A 24,226-nucleotide genomic window follows, 5' to 3' on the forward strand; every position below is an offset into this window, starting at 1 on the left:
ACTAGGTTGTCAGAGATGAGATTAATACAGTGGCTCAGCTTATATAATGTAAAAATGTATATGGTATCCTATAAATGTTCATGTTCAGGAACCCAAAAACTAATAATTATCTGATGTTTATTCTTTTGATTACTATAAAATGAGAGCACTAAATATGCATTTCACTACTGATCCCAAATGAACTGTAACAGGCAACACATAGAAATCTAACACCACTGTTGAACAATTCATTTACCTGACCATAGGTACTAATAAGACATATATAAATGAGTTATCTATTATAAATGGTGCATCTATTAGCTGCATCAGTTTAAGAAATTAATAGATACAGCCACATAAGATTAGTTGCTCTAAACATGAGTAATTTATAAATAACACATTACCTGTTTAAGAGTCATCAGGGCATTATGACAAAGAATAGTATTATGAGAACAGTTTGGTAGTAATGCTAATAATGGAATGCATGCCATTTCTCGAAGTGGACTTGGAGTGGAGTATACATCAACATTTGTACTGGAACTGCAGAGATTAAAATATCTGTTCATAACACTCTTATAAATAAATAAATAAACAAATAAATAATTAAATAAATTACATATACATATGATAATCTAGTGGGTATATGAATTTCCAGAAAATCATAACATTCTGACATTTTAGCTAGCTATATGCTGATAATCCAGCATCCACAAAATAGCAGCAGCAGTGCTAGACCATTTAATTCCCAGACCTGAAGAATGTATCTGGTATGGAGGAGATTTCACTAGCAGCCATAAAAATTCTTCAATGCTCCACCTATTTAAAGTGAACACACAGTGGTAACCTAAAAAAATTATGGTATGTAATTATAAACTTTATAAGTTACCACTATGTGTTAGTTTTAAAATTGGAGAATATAGAGCACTGAAGAATTGCACACAGGATGTTACGTCACACGCGATGTTAGGTCACAAAGTTTGTGATAGCCAAGAGGCTATTCTGTGTATACTGCTTTTGCTCACAAATTCAAGACATTTCATTATTGCATTTATCTAAATATTTTGAAAGTTAAACTAATTTGTCAGGGAGAGATACACAGACTAATAGTTCAATGGAAACCACAAGACGAGGTAAAACTGATTCTTGCCATACTTCTACTGGAAAACAAGGAGTGGACATTTACTGGGCCTGCTCGGAGTCTTCATGGAAAAAATTGCAAATATGGGATCAGTTAGGGTTACTAAGGGCAAAAACAGGAACACATAAAAAAACTGCAGCCATTATCAATCCACTGCAGGATGGAAGCCTCCCCAACAATCCATGTTGAGGGAAATGGACCATAATCTGCCACGCTCATCCAGTGCGGGTTGGCAGATCAACCGTATTTAGCAGTCAGGGGCTTGAACCCCGGTCTGCTCAAAGAGCGTGTGCTAATGCACTCCCGCTCCTAACCACAATTAACATATACATGCTACTAAACTAATGCTAGGAGAATATTAAATAAATTTGATGAATTTGAAGTAGTGGCTAAGACCTTAAATGTGGAAATTTTGTGATAACAGAAACAAAGCAGTGCTATTTGGATGAAAGAGAGGCTAAATATGAAAATGTTCAGCACAATGTGTACAGAAAGGGAAGGAGGGAGAGTTGTGCCAAAAGTTTAAAAAGTACACAGAATAAAGGCCAGGGCATCCACCGGAGTAAAGAAACCTGTGTAATAGTGGTATGACGGAAGCAATGGAGAAAAAATTATGACAGTAGGAGCATATTGCAGACTAAATAACAGTGATAATGATAATTAACATATGTATAGACAAATGAAATGAGCTAAAAAATCAGAACATCTTATTTTTGGGGGGGGCAGATTTTAACTTTCCATAAACTGACTGGAACTTATGGGTTGTTCACTCACATGGTAGCAGAGCCTTTCTGCTACCATGTCAGTGACCAGACCATGATGAACTATTCAGTATTAGCAGTGACTCATCATGCATTAAGAATCCCTAGCCCTAGACAAAGGAACTAGGGGAAGTACTCATAATATAATGATGGTACATTTACTGAAAGAGATATAACTACTCTCAAGGGTAAAGCAAAGGGATTTTACTTCAGTAAAGGTGACTAAAATAGTATTAAGCAGTTTTTACCTTTTCAGCAAGACAAACTGATGATGTTACCAACTGCAAAATCTAAATGGGAAGAATTCGGGGAGATAACCCTGATGCTACTAAGCTTTTTATATAAAATAAAAGAGACATTGTTCAAAGTTTCAAACTAAATGGATGCCAGACAAACTGTTGTGACTATTGGCAGAGAACAAAAAAAAAAAAAAAAAAGCACCTGGGATAATTATCAGGGGATGCAGAAATCTACAATAACTAGAAACTAATCTGCAACCAAGTCAATAAGGAAGTAAGGTAAGCTAAGGCAGATTACAAAAAAAAGTCTTTAGAAACGAACGCAAAGAAAAGTAGCAAAAAATTCTTTGCTTATGTTAACACTAAAAGGAAAAGGATGAATCACACTTGACCACTGGCATTAATATTTATGATCCAGTTCATCTCGCTGATAAATTGAATAAACATCATAATATGCTTAGTATAAACAAATAAATAATAAACTTAATGTATATTGCAAATTTTTCTCAATTAACATAACTGTTTCACAGTTCTGCTTTTTAAGTTTAAAAAAATGTTGGCAATCATTATTATTAGCCATATGGTACAAGTAAGCCTGAAGTTTATGCTGCACCAGCCAAAAAATAAAATAATAAAATTCCCAAGAAAGAGAAGAATGACGATATCCAGCTCAGGACCCTGGGTGTGCCAGGCCCATCACCAGATGTGAGCCCGTGGAGTTAATATTATAATGACATTTGCAAAACAAAATCCTTCCCTTTTCCTTGACAGCAGCTATTTCTTGGACTAAACCCACATCAACACTCTATGATTACTGAAATATAAAAAATATTTTTTAACTGAAGGTTCTTAATACAAGGTGAATCACTGCTGATAACGAAATCAAGAATATTGCTTTCTCATGTTGGTATAGAATATGTTCAGATTTTGCAAGTAAAAAACCAACTGGATGGCAGTGGTCACAGTGTACTTACTGATTTGGAGTTTACTTAAAGACAAAACTTCCATCAAAGGCAAAGGGAAGGATATCCACAGTAATCACAGACAATCTTTAAATTCTATGCAGGTCCCACTATTGATGATGTTATCAAACAGAAAATTTTAAATAGGATGCATTTCACGGAAATACAGGCACTCCCCGGCTTACGTAATACGTGACTTATGAAAATTATCTTTACGTAACTTTTGCCGGCCGGTACAAACTTAAAAAAATCGTGGAAACATAGTTTGCACCCCGTAGGAATAAATGGAGGTATCGTGAAAATATCGTAATGTTAACCCAATAACACATTGTTTTTCATTTTGGTAATTCGTTTCAAGACCTCGGAAGTTGAAATTTTCGCTATAAAACTATGATATTTATCTCTCTAAAAGGTCATTTTTATAATGGAAATTACACTACACTTTCATCATTATCATATGTTGCATTATAAGAATCAATTTTGAACACCTTTGTGATATTTTTCTAAAACGCATTTCTGGAGGTCATTACAATAAAATAATAAAAACAATTTGCACTGTCCGGTTTATTGGGCTTTTCTGTTAGAAACTCGATCTTATTCGATTTGCGATAACTGAAATTCTGTGAATTTTTACGTTACGGTATTATGGTGAAATGTGTTCCCCTTCTCTGAAATCTTCAATCATATAAAAAACATAAATAAATTTTCAGAATCTTCTCTTCATTCCTATTTACGTATTACAATGGTGAAGAGAAAGGGACCAACAGAAAGTGAAAGTGCTGGCAGTACTAGGAAACGAAACAAAATTGATTTAGAAATGAGGATGATTAATTAAGAAGTGCGAAGCAGGACAAAGTTTGTCATCTATTGCACGGAATTAGGTCTCACTGCTTCAACATGAATACTATTTTAAGGAATGGTGCATGTATAAAAGAACATGTTAAAAGATCAATGCATTTAAAATCAACAGTGATAATAAAACAGCGTTCAGGTGCTATATCGAAGATGGAAAAGCTTTTAATAATATGGATGGAAAATCTGATTCAAAAGCGAGTGCCCCTGAGTCCAATGGTCATTCAAGAAAAAACAAGTATTTATGAAGATATTAAGGATAAGTACGCCGAACCCCAAGCCAAGTTCATGGCAAGCAACGGGTGGTTTAATAGGTTCAAGCATAGCACTGGTTTCCAAAACATTAAAGTGTGGTGAAGTCGCCATTGCCGATTCTGCAGCTGTAGAGAAATTTTGCAATGTGTTGGAAAAACCCCTTCTAAATCTCCACAGCCCTAAACTTCCACAATGGCATGCTTATCAGCTGGACAGTTAATTCTGGCAACGATGATTGAAAGGTAAAACTTGCTGATGGTATGCCTGTTTCCTCTATCTTTTTGTAATTTTATAAATTTGAAATTTTTGTAAGTTTGTACACTTTTGTAATTTTTCCGAGGCATGAGAAAAAAAAAAAATAATAATAAATAATTCTATTTACATGGGCATTTCTTTTTTGCTTCAATTAAATTCAGGGCGCATAGTTGCGAGTGCTGCATAAACATTTAGGGAAATTCCAACTTAGGTAAAGCTCAAATTACGTAGACTCCCGCGGAACGTAACCCTCACTTAAGTCGGAGTGTAGCTGTAATCGTAGAAGCTACTAGACTTTTCGTACAAAATAAGAAATACTAATAAAGGCTTAGACCTAACTGAATGTCAGATGAACTGATGAGACTTGTGGCAGTGAAATAAAATGAATGGGATACATAAAAATTATCAGGCGATGCAGAAGTGCATGGTAAGCATAACTCAGTCTACAACCAAATCTCAAAGGAGGTTAAGCAAGCTAAGGCAGATTACGAAGAGTCTTCAGAAATGAATGAAAAGAAATGTAGCAAAGACTTCTTTACTTACATTAATAGAAAGAAGAATCAAAAGAATCACTTTTGTCTGCTCGATATAATTCAACACTATTGATTAGGTGGGTCGGAAAACTGCTAGCTTGGGGGGGGGATCCACAGACTAAAAGGTTAAAAGTAGCCGCAGGCAGAGGTGAAGGTGGTTCTTGCACAATGTCTATTAGAATAAGTAGCGACCTGGAGCGAGAGGTGCTGGGGATTTCAGGGACTGATGGCAGTTATCGTGAAACAGGTGGGTATATGGGATGTGTTAGGATAACTAATAATAAGGATAGCTACATGTATACCAATGCTAGAAATATAGTAAATAAATTTGATGAATTTGAAGTGTTGGTCAAGACATCAAAGGAGGATATATGGTTGGGATATCAGAGATGTGGTGTCACACTGATATTAGGAATGCAGAATTGGAATTTGGGGAGTACAATGTGTAGAGAAAGGATAGGAAGGGAGAAGGTGTCATGCTGCTAATTAAGAAAAACAAAAAATCAAAAGAAGTGCAACCAGTTCATATAGATGAACAGTGCACTGTTGAGTCAGTTTGGTGTGACATAAGCACTGCGAAAGCAAAAATAAGAGTAGGAGTGTGTTATGGGCCTAATGACTCGAATGAGAACAATGAACAATTGCACAGACAAATAGAGTGGGCTAGTAAATCAGAATGTCTTATAATGGGGGATTTTAACTTCCCAGATATTGACTGGAACTTGTGGGGTGGTCACACGCACACTAGTAAGACTTTTGTGGATTTACTGGATGATTGTTTTCTGCAGCAGCATGTTCGAGAGGCAACCAGAGAGGGTAACACTCTTGATCTGGTTATCAGCAGTGATCATTCGTGTATTAAGAATTTCCAGATAAATGAACCACTAGGTGGCAGTGATCACAGTGTACTGATGTGGGATTTACTTGCTGTTATTTGGTTTTTAGGAGCATTAGGAACTAAGGCCACGTTGCTCGGGGATATGCGGTGGTTATTCCCTGACCTTTCCGCATCCTCCATATTTGGTGGTGACGAGCTCGAACCCCGGTCTAATCAAGAAGCGTGTGCTACGCACTGTTGCCCCTTCCCACCTGGCTACAGAGGCACCTAGGGGTTTACTTTATGAAAACCCCAAACACGAAAGGTATCAAAACCTATAGTACTTAGTACCGTGCATGGGTTGAAGGAGAAGTATGGGGGGAGGGGGATGCCGGAAACTTTGCTCTAGAGACTAAACATGGGTTTCACCACTTCAAGCCTCCAATAAGCAAAGTGGTGGTATTTCACCGGTTGATGAAAGTCATCTACCACCTACAAATTTAAAGATATAATTACCATCAGGGGTAAAGGAAAGGGTTTTTGCTTTCGTAAAGGTGAGTACAGTGGTCTCAGACAGTTTTTAAATTCTATACAGTTGGATCAACTGACGATATTACCAACAGTAAATTCTAATGGGAAGCATTCAAGGAATTAATCGTGGATGTTACTAAAAGTTTTATACCTATTAAGAAATATTGTTCAAGGTTTACGCCTAAATGGTTATCAAATGAACTAATGAGACTCGTGACAGAGAAGAAAAATGCATGGGATGCATATAAATTATCAAGCGACTCAGAAGCCTATGGCAGATATAAGCTAGTCTGTAATCAGGTCACAAAGGAGGTTAGGCAGGCAAAGGCAGATTATGAGAATCTTTGACAAAAGATGCTAAGAAAATCAGCAAGGATTTCTTTACTTATATAAACTCGAAAAGGAAGGGGATGAATCTGATTGGTCCACACTTGATATTGATGGTTCGACTGTTGATCCTGCTCAGATAGCAAACAAACTGAATGAGTATTTTGCATCTACATTCACACATGAGGAATTATTAAGGTTTGAAAATGGCAGAAGGTTATCAAATTGCAGCAGGGTGCTTAATGATTTTGTAATAACTGAGAGCAAAGTGGAGGAGAAATTGTTGAAGGTAAACATAAGAAAGGCACCTGGGATGGATGGAATCTATCCAGTTATATTAGAGGAGGTGGCAAAGCAACTAAGCAAACCCTTAGCCATAATTATGAGAGCATTCTTGGACTCAGGGGAGATCCCCACAGACTGGAGATGTGAAAATGTATCTCCAATTCACAAAGGGGGATCGAAGGGTGATACGAGTAATTACAGACCAGTTAGTTTAACTTCTGTTCCGGGTAAAATAATGGAGTCACTGGTTAAAGATGCATTGCAGGATCATCTAGACAAGCCTGCAGCAATAATTCAGACACAGCATGGGTTTGTTAAGGGAAAGTCTTGTCTGACAAATTTGATTGGTTATTATGATGTGGTCACAAAGGAACTGGATGCAAAAAATAATTTTGATATCATATATTTAGATTTCAGGAAAGCTTTTGACACTTGCGCATGGAAGACTACTGTACAAATTGGAGCAGAATGTAAGTTGCTACAATGGATAAAAGTATGGTTAAGTGGGAGAAGACTGAGGGTGGTAATCAATGGGTGCTGCTCTTCGTAGACTAATGTTATTAGTGGAGTCCCACAGGGTTCGATGTTGGGTCCTCTGTTGTTTTGTATATTTATCAATGATATTGATGAAGGTATATCAAGCTCAGTGTTGAAGCTTGCAGATGATACAAAGGTTGGCAGGGTTGTTAATGACTGTAATGGCAGTGTGCTACTGCAACAGGATCTAGATAATTTGGGCAGATGGGCAAAAAAGTGGCAACTGAAGTTTAACCTTGACAAATGCAAAGTACTTCATATGGATAGAAGTAACCCCAGAGAAACATACCAACTATGTGGTACTACACTTAAGGTGGTAGAAAATGAAAAAGACCTGGGAGTAATTGTGCAGTCAGATATGAAGTTTTCTGAGCAATGCAGACAGGCTGCCAGGGCAGGTCATGGGGGTTTGTCAATGATATATAGGAATTTTGCTAGCAGGGAAAAGGAGGTGATTGTCCCTCTGTATAAGGCAATGGTCAGGCCACGCCTTGAGTACTGCGTACAGGTCTGGAGGTCTCATTGTAAGAAGGATGTAGATTTGCTTGAGCGTGTACAGAGAAGGGCAACAAGATTGGTGAAAGGAATGAAGGGATCCTTTTACCAAGAGAGGCTTAAGTTCTGCAAATTGCAGTGGCTGGATACTAGGCACCTGTGTGTTGATCTGATTGAGGTGTATAAGGCCTTAAATGGGTTCAACACGCTGAATTCTGATGGGATCCTTCCACTTGTTCAGATTACGAACCTAAGGGGGCATAAATTCAGATTAAGAAAGGACAGATGTAGAATAGATGTGCAGAAATTTGCCTTTGGCCAGCGGGTGGTTAATTGCTGGAACAAAGTTCCATCTGTCGTTGTGAAGTTGATAGGTTGAATAAATTTAAGGAGGAACTGGACAGGCATTTGGAGGGAAGGGTGTGATTTTTTTTTTTTTTTTTTTTTGGCTGATGCTGCATAAGCTCATACACTTGCTTTCTTGCATCACATGCCACTACTACTACTACTATCCCGCCAAGGTTGCTGACAAAGTGAATAGGTAGTCTGCATATTAAGATGTCTTTAGGGAAGGAAAGCTAGATGTTTATCAAATTCTAACAGGGAAATAAATGATTTTATGATAATAGAAAGCAATGTGAAGGAGAAATTGTTGAAATTCAAAATGAGGAAGGATAGTGCAGAATGGATGTGCAGAAATTTGCCTTCAGCCAGCAGATGTTTGATTTTTGGAAAAAATTTCCATCTGTTGTTTTGGAAGTGGGTAGTATGAATAAATTCATGGAAGAACTAGAGAAATTATTGGGCAGGATGGATAGGTGATTTGGGAAGGTGAGTTTTGTTTTTTTTTTTTTCCCTTGGCTCATGCTTCATAAGCATGCTTTCTTGAATCATTTCACATAAAAAAGGCACCTGGAGGAATGGGATCTATTCAATTACATCAAGGTATGCAGCAAAAGAGGCAATTTTTGATTCAGGAGGTTTACCAGGGTCACTGCAAGTGGATAGGCGAAGTAAGCGTTGCTTATGGGTGGCAGTTCAGGAGGTGCCAAAATTTTTTTTGACATATACAAGTCGGACCCCTGTTTAACGAACTTCTTTAAAATGAAATTTTCTATTTAAAGATATTTTTTAATTCCCCTTGGTAATTACATTTAAAATAGTTTCCGTAGAAAAGAAAATTTCCATATAATGAACAGATTAGTAGAGGCTTAACTTGGAACGATTAACAGTTCGCACCTCAGGCCTTCAGGCAATTGAGACAATAAGTGTTGCTACTAAGCACGAATAGAGTTAAAGGGATTACAATTCTGCAACTCAGTGGTACTCGTAAAGCCTACCCAACCCAGTTTCACATACTCAGAAGTCGCACTGGTCATTTGATTGGTTAACGTTTACCAGTATTCAACACGGCAGGCAAATAATTCATTTTAAATAAATTCAGTACATGAAATTGCAGCCGTACGTTAATTTTCTTATTATCTGGATCTGTGTTCAGTGCCTGATTAAGGTACGGGCTAGCAAGGCTCTTGCCTGGGGCATCAAAAACAGAAGAACAATGAGGCAAAAATATATACAATACTATATATCCTGAGTAAGGGGCTCCAAAAATTCTTTCTGCCCAGGGCACAGAAATACCTTGGTACGTCACTGTCTGTTTTGTATTTATATCTCGCAGGGTTATACTCCAGAACATGGCTACAACCCCGTACTTCGGCAAGATAGAGCAGAAGAAAGCAGAGATAGGACGTGAAAGCAACTCCCACTCACTGCTATCCCCCTCTCCTCCCCGACTGCATATTACTGGAGGATGTCACGTGACATCACAATATGTCGGAGCTGAAATGACAAAACGGCAATTTTTTATACAACTAACAAAAATTACCACTGATTCTTCTCCTCTGCGCTTTCTAGATGATTTCACGTGCATTAACATTAAGAATTGCTCATACACGTCAACAGAAATGTTTCTTTATTTTTTTTTATTTTATTTTTTTTTTTATGTTAGCGGAGGGTGTGGGGGCAGCAGCTCCCACACCCTCCGCTAACATAAACAGAACCTTACTAGGTTCTATTAATAACAACAACTCATACATACAATTACTGTGAAAAATATTAAATCGTCAAGAAAACATGAAAGCAAAAAAAAAAAAAAACCCAACCTTATCAGTCCTCATATGCCAGTACACTTCATCAAACATCCACACAGAAAACATCTATTCCAAAGATATCAAATTCACACTTATACATCATTCAGTTATAGTCTTACATACAACACACAATAACCAAAGGCAGCAGAGCAGCACGATGACGACGACTAAACAACAACACGATAATTTCACATTTCCCGCTAAAATCAGAAGCGAAAATCAAATCAAACAATCAGAGACGCAATACTGAGGTTAATTACGCATTCCCAATAATCAGCCAATCACAGAACTTGACCAGACAATCACTCCGTTTTTCTGCAACACCCGCAACGGAGATACCCATATTCTGGAGTTCAGCCAGAATAATATATACGATAGTATTTTTAGCAAGGCAATGTATAGCGTTCAGGGGATCTTCAAAAGACTTATATGAAAATGACAATGGTAACTGTTTAAAACTTACTGAAACAATTTCTAAATTTGATTCAGTTATGGCAGAACATATTCACCGTATTCAGGAATCTGAATCGAAAAATATCGGCATTATTTGGGTAATCAAATATAAAATGAAATTATTGAAATAATTTCACAAAATGTTATAGGTAAAATACTAGAAATTACTATAGAAGCTGGTCATTTCTAGCATTTTGCTACGATTTTGTTATACATAATCACTGAAGATGAAAATAAAAATATGGATACAAGAAATCGTGCTAAATCAATAGTCTTAAACATAACCTTTTATAAGTTTCTTTGTTCAATTATAATTTGGCATCATATTTTAAATAAAATTAATCCGATAGGTAAAATGCTCCAAAAAAAAAAAAAAAAAAAAAGAAAAAGGATTCTGATATATATGAAGCTCTTGAATGTCTACAAAAATATCACGGAATATTTTAAAGAAAATAGAACAGAGGAAGCAGTCCAAAAAATTCTCGATTCAACTAATAACATGGCTGCTATCATTTGCATTGAAGATTTGTTTCCAGAAGCAAGCACTGTAAAGAAAAGATTGAAAAAACGTCATTTCAATTTTGAAAGTAGAGATGAAGCTATTCAGGATCCGCAACAAAATTTCAAAATTAATGTTTTTCTTTCAAATTACGGACACAATTTTCTTGTTAACTGAAAGGTTTATAAATATGAACGTGACATTGATTGTAATGAATCCGAAATTGATGGTTTCGCCATATTGATGGTTATATTAATGGTTTAGTATTATGAAGAACTTCAAATTTATATTAAAGACAATACTGCTTCATATGAAGTTCACAATATATTTTTAAAAACGATTTTACAGATACTTTTCTAAATGCAGCAGTTACATTAAGAATTTTTCTACCTTTACCAGTTTCAGTTTCCTCGGGTGAACAGAGTTTTTCAAACTTAATCAAAAATCATTTACAATCGAAAATGTCTCAACAGCGACTCTAATTTGGCAATAATTTCAATAGAAAATCTTTTGGATCAATAAACAAATGAAATAATTAATAAATTCACATCTCTTAAAGCAAGGTAACAAAAATTTGTATAATTTTCCTTTTATTTTATTATTGTGGGTATGATTACTGTGATTTGGAATTTAAAGTTTATTTCCAGAATTTCAGAATGATTTTGTTATATTTGTCTGTTGTTTCATTACATGGGAGATATGTAATTATTTACGCCTTATTTTATTTTTTAATCCAAATATTTTGGGGCGGCAAATTCGATTTCGCTTATTGGCGGCACATGGGGTCGCGGCGGCCCTGGGAATAATCCTAAGGAGATGTATCCCCGATTCACAAAGGGATATCATGGGAAATTACAGAGCTGTTAGCTTAACTCCTATTCCTGGAAAATAATGGACTCACTGGTTAAAGAAGTGATGCAGGACCAGCTACATAGGAATGCAATTATATTGCAGTCACAGAATGGATATCAAAAGGATCAATCTTATTTGACCATTCTGATTGGATACTAGGATGCACTAACAAAGGAACTGGAAACAAAAATTAATTTTGATATAGCATCAGTAGAGGCATATGATGCAAGAAAGCATGCTTATACAGCATCAGACAACCCCCCCCCCATTTCACCCATCCATTCACTCCAAATGTTTGTCTAGTTCTGCCTTGAATTTATTTAAGCCGTCAACTTCTACAGATGGAAGTTTCTTCCAACAATGCCATTAGTGCATTGTCATTAGTACCAATAGAAGTAGTGGCAAAATCACTTTCACCTCTGCGTGTGGCTACTGTAAATCTATTAGTCTGTGAATATCCAAGCTAGCAGTTTTCCGTCCCACCTAACACTGCCTCAATAGTGTTAGCAAATATTCTTGCACCCTTTATATTCAAGTGTATTCCATTTCTGTAAAAAAAAATTCTCTACTGTTAACAAGCGCAGAACTCTGAAAAAAATTCTATCCCATGAGTCTTGCACATTCTCTCCAGGGCCAGATTGACTGACAAGGCTCTTATCATGTACTCCCTCCTATCGTGTCTGGACAGAATTGCAGAAAATTTAATCTTAATTCACGACTTTTTTTCAAAACTGACCTGTACTTGTAAGTCCACAGATCTCCTACTCATTAGTGCCATTAGTGCATTGTCATTGGTGCCAACATACAACAATATCACACTTTGTGCCCCTCAAAGAAGATATTTGCTCAACGTCATCAACTTTTGCCCCTCACAGACATACGGCTGGCCATATTCCACCTATCTGTTTTGTCAATATATTCTCGTCTCACTAACAATAAAGTCACCGACAATAACTAGCTCCTGTGGGAGCAGCAAATTCCCCTGAAAGTTGCCGATGTGTTGCCTGATGCACAAGTGAGCTCTGGCACAGAGTTTGATGACCCCCCATCAAACTCTCAGTGCCAGTCTGGGTGGTGTTGCCCACTGAGAATAAATAACAGTAGTCTTCTCTACAAAAGAAGTGTTACTTATTCGAAGTAGTGGTATCTCGTTGTGAAGGCAGCCACAATATGAGATATAATTAAAACAAAGCCTTTACACTACATACGTAGTTAAATTTACGGGTTAACTATGGTGTGTATATATATGTATATATAAGCCCTAATTAGATAAATTATGGTGTAATGTAAATGTCCTCCCTGGTTTGAAAATCGCTGTAGCCTCAAGCCAACTGTACACCCAGTATACATGAAAAGACATAGATAATAATACGATAATTAATATAATGAGCCTTACATGGGAAAAGGTTTTTTGCCAGGGACTTTGTCGAGGGCTAAACCCCTACAAAATATCCAACCCATGTTAGGCTGAGCCATCGGTTTCTGTTATCATCTGCCTGTATGCCGTGGCCAAAAAGTCCATAATAATGGAATAATCCTTTAAGTTAAAATTAAATGCAGGCAAGCAATTATAAGTATGGCCTACCATATAGGGAGTAGGTCTAAACCGTAATTTGGTAGAAAACCGGCTGGATGGTACTTAGCCCGACCGATCGCTGCAACATTATAAGCACGACTGAGAACTGATTGATATTTGCTGAAGAACGGCTAAATAGCTAACAAAAGGAGAACGGAAAGCTGTGTAGATAAAGCAATAGTACCTCACCCCCCCCTCGAATTACTCTAATAGTTCGTGAGGTATGAAAATAAGGCACAAGGATAGATAAAAGTGAAAAGGCAAAGAAAAGTAATTAATCGATTATACGTCGGATGTAACCGGGAGCGTAACTTCCCGACCCTAAGAGGTCGGGAAGTTACGCTCATCACAGGTGATCTCAACCTGGTTCCATACCAGGAACTGCGAACAGTACTTTCCTATGTGTTTAAATATAGACCTAATATCAGTCCTAATGCCAACTATATTACCAAGCAATTACACTCTGACCTTATGCATTTTTGCCTTAAACTTGCATATAAGTATAATTTGCCACTAGAGGCATTCTATAATTGGCTGGTACTTACCAAAAACGAACTTAATCAGCATATACGTAGGAAGCATTTACACAGGACGCAACATACCAATAGAGATATCAAAAGATACAACCTGCAGATAATTAAGCGGCAATTAAAGGATCTACAGGATAAATTTATTATTACAACTATACACAAGGCCGCCAACAATTATAGTTTCATCTGCAAAAAATTCTACGCCTCCCTATTACACAACGAACTACATAGCAGTGCCACATACGCTAGAACAAACTGTAACCTTGGTACTATTACCAAGAAACTGCTGGCGATACAAAAATAGTTAAAACTGAAATTATTAAAACTGAATAACGACAACACTAACTTCCCTTTTTTGTATGGTATACCCAAGTTTCATAAATCGCCTATTAGTTTCAGATTTATAACATCATGTAGAAATAGCTAAACTAAGGTCCCGCAAAACAAGCTAGTTGAACTGCTTAGCATTATTTTCAATACTATAGATTTCACTAGAATTATTAGTAATAATAGACCTATTTTAACAAGCATAACATCAAACACATAAGTACATATGATTTCAAAAACTTATTCACAAGCATTCCACATGATAGTTTAAAATTGGTTTTAAATAAATATTTCACAGAATATAGCGAAATCTTACCCTGCCAACGTAATTACTGGGCTAACCTGCTAAATCTTTGTATTTCCAACAGCTATATTTATAATGGTAGTAACATTTTTATACAACATGGGGGCGAGTAGCTCGTGTCTCATAGCCAATCTATATCTACACCATTTTGAAAACAATTTCAATAAAGATATCAATATGTTCAGATATATATAGACGACCTAATTGTGTTCAACTATACTAACTTTCATGCAGAAGTGGTTAAGCACTACCCGCAGGATTTGGTTCTAGAGGTCACTAACAAGAGTGACTCTTTCAAAGCTACCTATCTGGATATAAACATACAAATTAAGAATAAAAACCTAATTACCAAGGTATTTGACAAGCGCAAAGAATTCAAATTCAAAACTATAGACCTAACTTGTTGGGGTACAAATATCTCAATACGCATCCTTAAAAACATAATAGTGACACAAGGTATCAAAATATTATATATCTGTAATAATTATAGTGATGTTGTCGACGCTCTAATCGATCTCAAGCATAAATTATTAGATAACGGTTTCCCGCATAATTTCATTATGAAACATATGAGTACTGCCTTGTCCATAGCCAGGAACACATACCACGATAATCTAAACCAGTTGGATACAATGGAAGCCATTAGGCATACCGTATATTGAATTATACGTATTTAGTATAGTTTCTTAGTTTAATGGAATTATTAGCTGGTTTTATACATTGGTATCTATTGAGCGAGATGGTTACTAATTAGCCTTGTATATACTTGTATATACAAGGCTAATTAGGTACTGCTGTAGAAACACGCTATATATAGCTTACACTCCTTAGAAAAGTTGTACCTATATGTGTTTTTACAGTAGGAATTAATTCATTTCTCTTCTACTGAGTTTTATCTTCGACTTCCGAGAATTTATTGGTTTTGCTTTCTATACTAAAGAGGGCGCCTTTTTTCCTTTTAATTATCTCAATTTGGCTGATATTCGACACATCTTAGGTGACGCCGTCAGCGCTGCTGTTATAAATGACATGCGCGAAAAATTACAGGCTTCTAGTTTTTTCCTGCCTCCCGCTACGGTAACGTATGTTTGGTAGTATCTCTGTCGGGTAACATACGGATTCTACCGTATTACCACACGTGTGGATTAATGTTTAACGCTTATTATAAAGTTCGGCACTACTTGCCATATTTACGTTAGTTTCATATATTATAGTAAAATATCTTAGGAATTAGCCATTCCGTTTTTTTTTTTTTTTTTTTTTTTTTCCTTTCACATTTTATTGATTTCTTTCACCTACTCTTACTACCTAACCAGGATCCCTACCTCTTAGGGTCGGGAAGTTACGCTCCCGGTTACATCCGACGTATAATCGATTAATTACTTTTCTTTGCCTTTTCACTTTTATCTATCCTTGTGCCTTATTTTCATACCTCACGAACTATTAGAGTAATTCGAGGGGGAGTGAGGTACTATTGCTTTATCTACAAAGCTTTCGTTCTCCTTTTGTTAGCTATTTAGCCGTTCTTCAGCAAATATCAATCAGTTCTCAGTCGTGCTTATAATGTTGCAGTGATCGGTCAGGCTAAATATCATCCAGCCAGTATTCTACTAAATTACGGTTTAGACCTACTCCCTATATGGTAGGCCATACTTATAATTGCTTGCCTGCATTTAATTTTAACTTAAAGGATTATTCCATTATTATGGACTTTTTGGCCACGGCATACAGGCAGATGATAACAGAAACCGATGGCTCAGCCTAACATGGGTTGGATATTTTGTAGGGGTTTTGCCCTCGACAAAGTCACCGGCAAAATAACCTTTTCCCATGTAAGGCTCATTATATTAATTATCGTATTATTATCTATGTCTTTTCATGTATACCGGGTGTACAGTTGGCTTGAGGCTATAGCGATTTTCAAACCAGGGAGGACATTTACATTACACAATAATTTATCTAATTAGGGCTTACATACCGTCCGATGTAATGTTCTATCGCTGGATGGCATTAATCGGTTCGTTCTATATATAACAGTTAAAAAATAGTAAGTTAATTTTATAATTCAAACGCTGTATTATTTGGATTCTATATATATATATATACAAATATTATATAGTTCATTTAAACCCATATGGAATTATGCCTTGTGCATAATTCTTTTTTAAGTCTTTAAAAAAAAATTATTCACTTATGTATATTTCTTAAAGAAGAGACAATAGCCAAGCTGCGGGTACTCTCAGCTTTGTGTCGTTTGGCATTGCAACAATTCTAAACTGGACGGTCCATGATTTCTGTTCCTCTTAAATCTTATGATCCAAAAATTTTCAGACCATGTCACTGAAATTGAAGGAATAAAATCCTCTATTTCCTCTCCATCCTTAAACTCTCATCCTTTACCTAACTTATGGGGTTTCAAAAATGGACAGAGAATGTACAAGTTTAAGAATAAACCATATTTCAGTTGGCTAGCATCAGAATCTTCAATTTCATTTTTTGTCTGCACTAAAACTAGTGACAGCTGTAAACAAGTTAATAAATCCAAACTCAATTTTGAAGGGTCCAAGTATTCTAAATTTGCTCATTGTCTAACTTGTGAGTCGGTCTCTCGCACACTACAAGACTTTTCTGGATTTACTGAAGGATTATTTTCTACAGCAACATGTTCGAGGGGCAACCAGAGGGAGTAATACCCTTGATCTGATTATCACCAGTAATTATTCATGCATTAAGAATTTGCAGAAGAAGGAACCAATAGGTGACAGTGATTACAGTCTACTGATGTGGGATTTACTTAAAAATGTAACTAACATCAAGAGTAAAGGGAATGATTTTTGTTTTCGTAGAGGTGACTACAGTGGTCTCAGACAGTTTATAAATTCTATACAGTAGTATTAACTGATATTAACTAAAACAGCGAATTCTAAATGAGAAACCTTCAAGGAATTAATCTTGGAAGCTACTAGGCTTTTAATACCAACTAAGAAATATTGTTCAAGATTTAGACCTAAATGGATGTCAGATGAACTAATGAGGCTTGTGTCAGAGAAGAAAATGTGTGGGATGCATATAAATTATAAGGTGACACAAAAGGTTTTGGCAGATATAAGATAGTCTGTAATCAAATCACAAATGAGGTTTGGCAAGCAAAGGCTGATTACGAAAATCTCTGGCAAAGGATGCAAAGAAAAACAACAAAGACTTCTTTACTTACGTAAACACTAGAAAGAAGGGGATGAATCAGATTGGTATATTTGATGTTGGTGGTTACATTATGGAGTTATTGCTCAGATAGCTGAAAAACTAAATGAGTATTTTTTTACCAAATTCACACACAAGGAATTCTATAAGGAAGGGGAGGACAGAAGTTTACTAAACTCTAACAGACCTGATGTAGCCCAGTGATCAGGAGCAAGAGTGCATAGCACGCGTTCCTTGAGTGGACCGGGGTTCAAGCTCGTGACTACTAAATACGATAAATATTTGTATTGACGATTTATTGTAAACTCTACTGACTTGTTGTCGTACCGGAGTATAAACAGAAAATTTATTTATTTATTTCAATGATTTTGTAATAACAGAGAACAAAGTGGAGGAGAAATTGTTGAAGCAAAATATTAAAAAAAAAAAAAAAAAAAAAAATGTGCATCTGCGGTAGATGGCATCTATCCAGTTACATTGAAGGAGGCAGTGAGGGAATTTGGAAACTCTTAGCCATAATTATGAAAACATGCTTAGATTCACGGGAAGTTACCCATGAACTGGACATGTGCAAAAATATCCCCAATTCACAAAGGGGGTTGAAAGGGTGACACAAATAACTATAGCCATGTTAGTTTAACTTCTGTTCCTGGGAAAATAATTAAGTCACTGGTTAAAGAATAGATGCAGAATCAGCTAAACAAGACTGCAGTAATAGATCAGACACACCATTGGTTTGTTAAGGGGAAGTCTTGTCTCACCAATTGGATTGGACACTACAATGTGGTCACAAAGGAATTGGATGCAAAAAATTAATTTTGTTATTAAATACTTCGATTTCATGAAAGCTTTTGATACTGTTTCACATGGAAGACTGCTGTACAAAAATTGAAGCAGTATAGCATTGAGGGCAAGTTGCTGTAATGGATAAAGGGTGGTTGAGTGGGAGACGGCAGAGAATGGTAATAAATGGACACTACTCTACGTCGACTAATATTATTCATGGAGTCCCCTGGGTTCGGTGATAGGCTTTTTATTGTTTTGTGTATTTATCAGTGATATTGATGAAGGTATATCAGGCTTAAAGTCCAAGTTTGCAGATGAAACAAAGATGACAGGGTCGATAATGATAGTGAACACAGAATGCTATTGCAACAGAATATAGAAAATTTAGGCAAATGGGCTGAGAAGTGGAATGGGATGTAGAGTTGCTAGAATGAGTACAAAGAAGGGCAACAAGATGGTGAGAGGAACAAAGGAGTGAACTTATGAAGAAAGGCTTAAGTTCTGCAAGTTGTAGCATCTGAAGACTAGACAACTGGGAGGTGATCTGCTCGAAGTGTATAAGGACTAGAATGGTTTGAGCAGGCTCAATGCTGATGAGATACTTCTATTTGCTCAGATTAAGAACCTGAGGGGACATAGCTTCAAACTGAGGAAAGACATTTGTAGAATAGATGTGTGGAAGTTTGCATTTAGCCAGCGGGTAGTTGAATGCTGAAACAGACTTCCATCTGCTGTTGTGGAAGTTGATAGCTTAATAAATTTAAGTCAGAAATAGACAAAGGTTTGGAATGACTGGATGAGTGAAATAGGAAAGGGTTTTTTTTTTGGCTGATACTATATATAAGCTTGCTTTCTTGCATCATCAGGGATAAAGAGAAGGGTTTTTGCTTTCATAAATTTGACTATGGTTGTCTAAGACAATATTTAAATTCTATACAGTTGGTTCAACTGATGATGTTACCAAGTGCAAATTCAAAATGGAAACCATTCCAAGAATTAATCTTGGAAGCTACGGCTTTTTATACCAATGGCAAAAAGCTATGGCTTTTCATACCAACTAAGAAATATTGTTCAAGGTTTAAGCTTGAATGGATGTCAGTTGACCAGATGTTAGTATAACTTTTGTTCTAAGGAAATTAATGGAGGCAATGGTTAAAGAAGCACTGCAGGATCATCTAGACAAGTCTTCAGTTATAGCTTGGACACAGCATTGGTTGGTTAAGGAGAAGTCTTGTCTGACCAATTTGATTGGATACTAAGATGTGGATACTAAGAGAGGAAAAAGAAAACCAAGTTTTTTAGATGCAGAGGAAGCAATATTTGTAATGTGCTTTTGCCAAGAGAGATTAGAAGTCAGAGTAATACCCAAAAAAGATATATCATCTTGCCTAGAAATCAGAGTGTCAACAAAGATAAGCATAATAGCAGAAGAATCCTTTTTGGGAGAGATAAAACAGGATTGAGTTTCAAAAGGATTGAAGTCAACTAAGTTGTCTTTGCCCGACTGGAGAAATTACTTGGATATTGGCATTTAAGGAACTGGCAGCGGATATTCGAGAAGTTGAAGCTGATTGAGCAGGGCAAGGTTTCCCAAACTGGAAAGCAGAATACAATGTGCTATCATCAGCAAAACTATGGATAGGATTTCCGATCAATGGAAGAAGGTATACAAGAGGAAAAGAGTGGAGAGAAAGAACTAAACCCTGGGGAACACCAACATTAGTGGAGAAGTTAGAAGACAGAGAGCCATCTACCATCACCCTCAATGAGCGGTCAGGGAGAAAACTGGATAACCAATTACGAAAAACAGTTGGCAAACCATAACATGGAAGCTTGTTCAGAATACTTTTATGCCAAACATGATCGAAAGCCACTGAGATGTAAAGAGAAATTGCTTTTGTTTCACCGAACTTTTCCATTGAATCTGTCCATAAATGGGTAACATAAGCCAGAATATCACCAGTGGATTGACCCTGACAGAATCCATACTGGTGATCGTTGATCAAATGGAAGGTTTCTAGGTAGTTTAAGAGTTGGCGGTTAATTGATTTCTCTATTACTTTAGAAAGAGTAAAAGTAATTGCAATGGGACAATAATTGGAATGGGAGGGATTTGTCACCGTTTTTAGGAACGGTGACAAAAAGAAAGCAGAAGGAAAAACACCTCTGGAATAAAAAAGTAAAAAAAGGCGGCAAGGAACAGAAGTAAGTTCAGGAGTGCAGGCGTTGAGATCAAGTGGAGAAATACCAAGAGGACCTGAGCTTTCTGAGCATCAAGATTCGTAAAATATCCTTCTGCAATCCTTTTGTTGGAAGACCACAGGAGGCATTCAATGGAATGTGCTGGGAATGGAGGGAGGTGTTTTACCAAGATCATTTAACCCCTTTCCGGAATTTTTTGTTTGGGAAAATGTGCCATAACTGATCGCCTTTTTTCATTTTACAGATTAAAAGTATGCATCATTTGAATACTTATTGTATAGTTTTTTGTGTTATTTATTAATTTTTTCGTAAAAAATGCATGGCAGTAATTAACCCATTTGGGCTGTCCCAAGTTATCTCGTATGTGCCAAAAAAAGTGCAAATTATACAGATTTTTTTAATAAATTAAGGCTTGAGGCACAGAAAAAGTCTTCATTACTCATTATATAAATAAATTTAAAAAAATCAAGTGGAACGCACAAGCAGTAATCGCGAATTAACTACATTCTGACACGCGGCCGCCACAAGTGTACAGGTGAGTTAAGCGTCGCTTACGGGCGGCAGTTCAAAAGGGTGCAGAAATATTTTTTGATATTCTTTTTGTGAATTTTTTTTAAGGGTTCAGCATTCTGCATTTAAGACAGCAAATTACATTTTGCTTATTGGCAGCACAGGAATGCATGCTACTGTTCTGACACTGCAGTACAATATAAGTAAAATGAAAGCCAGTCGTCTGCTGCCAGGCATAAGAAAATCCTGAGAAAAGGATTTTCTTATGCATTAAGCAGGTAAATCCTCAGGATTTACCTGCTTAATGCAAAATTAGCCAGAAAAATACTAGAGAAAACATTTCAGTCCTAAATTTGGAGGTATTGTTGTTAAAACTAAAAAAACTAAAAACGAGATATCTCAGGATAATCCATGAAAGGGTTAATACATGAGTTGGAAGAAAAATAGGATGCTAGCAGCTCAGCTTTATCCTTAGCTGAAGTGGCAATAGAACCATCTGGTTTTGACAGAGGTGGGAGCAGAGATGGGCAAAAGTTATGGACAATAACTTTGGCATGAGACCAGAATGCTTAGCTATCATCAGGGAAAGAAGCAAGTTTTCTACTCTTAACCTGTTCAAACTCTAGTTTGGATTGATTAATAACTGAAAACGAAACTGGAGAACTGGCAACAAGCCAATTATAATATGCAACTTTCTTCTTTTGAACAGCCCTAGCACATTTATTGGAAAACCAAGGTTTAGAAAAAGGACGTGATTTTAATTTGGAGTGTGGGATAAAGGATTCTATTCCTACAAGAATAATTTCACTGACACGATCCGAGGAGATGTTGACATCAAAAGTTTTAAAATAGTAATCTAACCAAGGAAAAGAAGAAAACAAATCTCGCAGGTCATCCCATTTTGCATCCTTGTAAGGCCAAACAACACGAGATTGGGAATAGCCATGAGCTAAAGGCTTCATTGGAGAAGAGACAATCACCAAGTTGCGATTTGAGGTGCCTAAAGGACTACTCACTTCAACAGTGTACTTAGAAGGGTTGTTTGTGAGAAAAAGATAAAGCGTGTTGGCTGTATGGTTAGGATTGTCTGGTATTCTAGTAGGAAAACTACAATCTGTGCGAGGTCATTAGTAATTGAAAAAGCTTCAGCATCTCGACCAGCTGGGTCTGTGTGACTAGAAAACAGAAGCCAGCTCGAGTTGCGAACATTAAAATCACGAAGAAAAATTTCCTCACTGTTAGTAAAGTTGGAGTGGAGAAAGTCAAATTGCAAACAGTGTGTGTGTTATGGGTGTTTAATGGCACATAAGCTACACTGGCTATAGTGCACCTGTCCATAGAGATGTGTTAGGAAATAATTCAGAATTGAAAGCATTCCAATGTCATTTTATAAACTATTCAGAACATGACAAATTAATGTTTGCCTTGTTGCCTATAATATGCTCTAGTGATATTGGTTCATGTAGTTTATTCTGAGAAAGCAGAACTGATGTTCTGCCTTGGTTATATTGAGGACAGTCAACAAGAATATGTTTGATTGTTAGATTGACTGAGCAGTGTGGACACTGAGGAGGATTATCACCTGTGAGTAGATGGAGGTGGGTCAGATTAGTATGTCCTATTCTTGCCCGTGCAAGTACTATTTCTTCCTTTCTAGTTGGTTGGATGCTTGAGTGCCAAAATTTTGGTTCCTGTTTCAATTGGAAAAGTTTGTTATTAGTCTGGGTGTGCCATAGCTCTTTCCACTGTTCAAGGCATGCTACTTTTATGATGATATCATGGTCAGATGCTGGAATATGAGCAGAGGTCAAATCTAATACGGAGGAAATTTTTGCCAATATATCCGCCAGTTCATTTCCCTTTATCCCTGAATGTGCTGGAATCCAACAAAAGTTCACTAATTGTTGACACTGTTCAATTTTCAAGAGTAGCTTGCTGATTTGGTTTAAAACAGGGTGATTCATATGGAATGGATTTTGTATTGCTCTAATTGAGCTGAGAGAGTCTGTGTAAATAAAATATTTTGAAGATGGGTAAAGATTCAAATTTTCTGGAACTAATATTATTCCCTGTAGTTCTGCGGAAAGTTGCAAAGAGAGAAAGTCAAAGAGTTCCAAATGATTAGTGGAACTGGGAGAACGGTAAAAACAGATGAATTTTACAGAATGAGGTAGAGAGATTTTAAGCAAGAGAAGATTGAAAAAAGGAGATTTCAAATTACCAAGTCTCTGACAGGGAATTCGGAACGGACATATGCACAAGTACCACCTTTGAGACAAAAGGAATCACACAGTGAATAATTTGGGCAACTGATATGAGCAGTGGTTAAATCAACCAATAACTGAGATTCTGTCAGAAAAAGTGCATGGGGTTTGGCAGACTGTAAGTAGAAATGGACATCATTGAAATTAGAACTGAGACCATGTATATTTGTGAAATGAACTAGGAAGTGTTTGGTACGTTTAGATCTTTTCACTGACAAGCTTGCACTATTAGTTTGATAATTCATGGTGTATTCAATAGTAAGAAAAAGTGGGTGGGGGACATGCTGTATGAAGTACAAAAAATTTTGATATGGCGTACACATGGTAACAATATAACCCAGATCCTTGACATAACATGGCCGCGACAATGCCCCCCACATACACATTACCCAGACTCCCTTCAGTCATTATCTGGCAGAGTAGAGGTAGCAAGATCATACACTAGCTGATCCGGACTCTCCTAGGGAGTCACCAATAGATTCTATCCAGTGTTCTAACTAGCAGCTGGCCTATGAATACCGTTTTAGAGCTATACCCTCAAAACGTACGGAAGTTTAGATCTCGCCATGGTGATCATCATAACCTCGAAAGACATCAATCATACTG

At 36.7% G+C, this 24,226-nt stretch overlaps 1 protein-coding gene across 1 annotated transcript in view; it reads right to left on the minus strand.

Annotated features, from left to right (window-relative positions):
* LOC150084631 (lysosomal-trafficking regulator-like) overlaps positions 1-24,226 on the minus strand; it is a 686,318-nt gene that overhangs the window by 84,247 nt on the left and 577,845 nt on the right. Inside the window, exon 25 of the mRNA XM_090376308.1 lies at positions 384-519. Coding sequence (XP_090232434.1) covers positions 384-519 — 136 coding nt within the window. The remainder of the gene's footprint in view (positions 1-383; positions 520-24,226) is intronic.

This window comes from Mastigoproctus giganteus, chromosome 6 (assembly GCF_048544385.1).
Source record: "Mastigoproctus giganteus isolate SK-2022 chromosome 6, ASM4854438v1, whole genome shotgun sequence".
Taxonomy (NCBI): Eukaryota; Metazoa; Arthropoda; class Arachnida; order Uropygi; family Thelyphonidae; genus Mastigoproctus; species Mastigoproctus giganteus.